This window comes from Penaeus vannamei, chromosome 23, assembly GCF_042767895.1.
Source record: "Penaeus vannamei isolate JL-2024 chromosome 23, ASM4276789v1, whole genome shotgun sequence".
Lineage (NCBI taxonomy): Eukaryota > Metazoa > Arthropoda > Malacostraca > Decapoda > Penaeidae > Penaeus > Penaeus vannamei.
This window is the reverse complement of record NC_091571.1, coordinates 10,187,265-10,188,914: the sequence shown is the minus strand read 5'-3', so window position 1 is coordinate 10,188,914 and position 1,650 is coordinate 10,187,265. Positions and strand designations below refer to the sequence as shown.

General features: G+C 26.1%; 1 protein-coding gene across 1 annotated transcript in view; it reads right to left on the bottom strand.

The window, feature by feature from the left end:
• The window catches only part of LOC113804693 (uncharacterized), a 1,318-nt gene extending 1,109 nt beyond the window's left edge, over window positions 1–209 (bottom strand). Inside the window, exon 1 of the mRNA XM_027355613.2 lies at window positions 70–209. Coding sequence (XP_027211414.2) covers window positions 70–81 — 12 coding nt within the window. The 5' untranslated portion in view covers window positions 82–209. The remainder of the gene's footprint in view (window positions 1–69) is intronic.
• Between the last annotated feature and the right edge of the window lie 1,441 nt (window positions 210–1,650).

Sequence of the window (1,650 nt, the reverse complement as noted above, 5' to 3'; positions counted from 1 at the left end):
TGAAGACGTTCCTCACGTGGCATGCTTCAATAATTACAAAATCAGATTTACGAGAGAAGAAATCCTTACCGCGACCTTCATGATGAATGTTTGTCCTAAGGAATCCGGAATGGACTGACATCCTCCTGGATTCGTCGTCGGCTTTTATACGTCGTCCGAGGGTAGGCTGATCACCGATGACGTCATTGGCAGAGTCACGGAGGGTGAATTAATTCCCATTTTCTATACGCTTCTGGAATAGCTTAGAATATTAATAATAATTTCTGATTACTCTAGGCAGATTATATCACTACCTGTGAATTCAGAAGAGGGAAACCGTGCTTATTTTCTTCGGGAAAATATGAGTCGGTTATACTACTACGCTACGATTAGGGTTATGGCTGTTCATAATAGGCGTTGTTGTTATGCGGCAAAATAACGGTGATGAACTTCGTGTGAACTAAACCTAGATGAGTGAACACCAAGGAGAACACAATACATACGCAGACGCTCCTCCCTTACACACACACACACACACACACACACACACACATATATATATATATATATATATATATATATATATATATATATATATATATGTGTGTGTGTGTGTGTGTGTGTGTGTGTGTGTGTGTGTGTGTGTGTGTGTGTGCATATATGTGTATATATATACATATATACATATATATTCATATATGTATGTATACACACACACACACACACACACACACACACACACACACACACACACACACACACACACACACACACACATATATATATATATATATATATATATAAATATGTATATATATATATATATATATATATATATATATATATATATATGAGCATGTTTATATATTTTTGTGTGTATATACATATATTAATGTCCATATACATATACATACATACATACATACATACATACATATATATATATATATATATATATATATATATATATATATATATATATATATATATATATATATATATACATATATACACATATAAGCATATATATCTCCATGTATGCGTATGTATATATATATATATATATATATATATATATATATATATATATATATATATATATATATATATATATATATATATATATATATATACATATATATATGTATATACATACGCATATATATATATATATATATATATATATATATATATATATATATATATATATATATATATATATATATATGTATATACACACACATGTTGCAATGTTGATAATGATGAAAATCGTTAAGATGATAAAAACCGCATTATATAATGAGAATACTAATGATGATAACCATAATGATGATAATCATAGTGACAATGAATGTAATAAGAATAATGATGATAATACTTATGATAACAATAATCATGATGATTATAGGGATAATGATGGAAATGATAATAATGATAATCATTATGATTAATAATAATGACAATAATGATAATGATAATAATGATAATGATAATATTGATAATCACAATAATGATAATGATAATGATAATGATTTTAATGATAATCATAATAGCAATAATGATAAAGATGATAATGATGATAACAATTCTAATAAAAGTGATAATTAGAGTAATAACGATAATAAGAAATAATGATAACAATAGGGTAATGATGATATTCATAGTAATGAT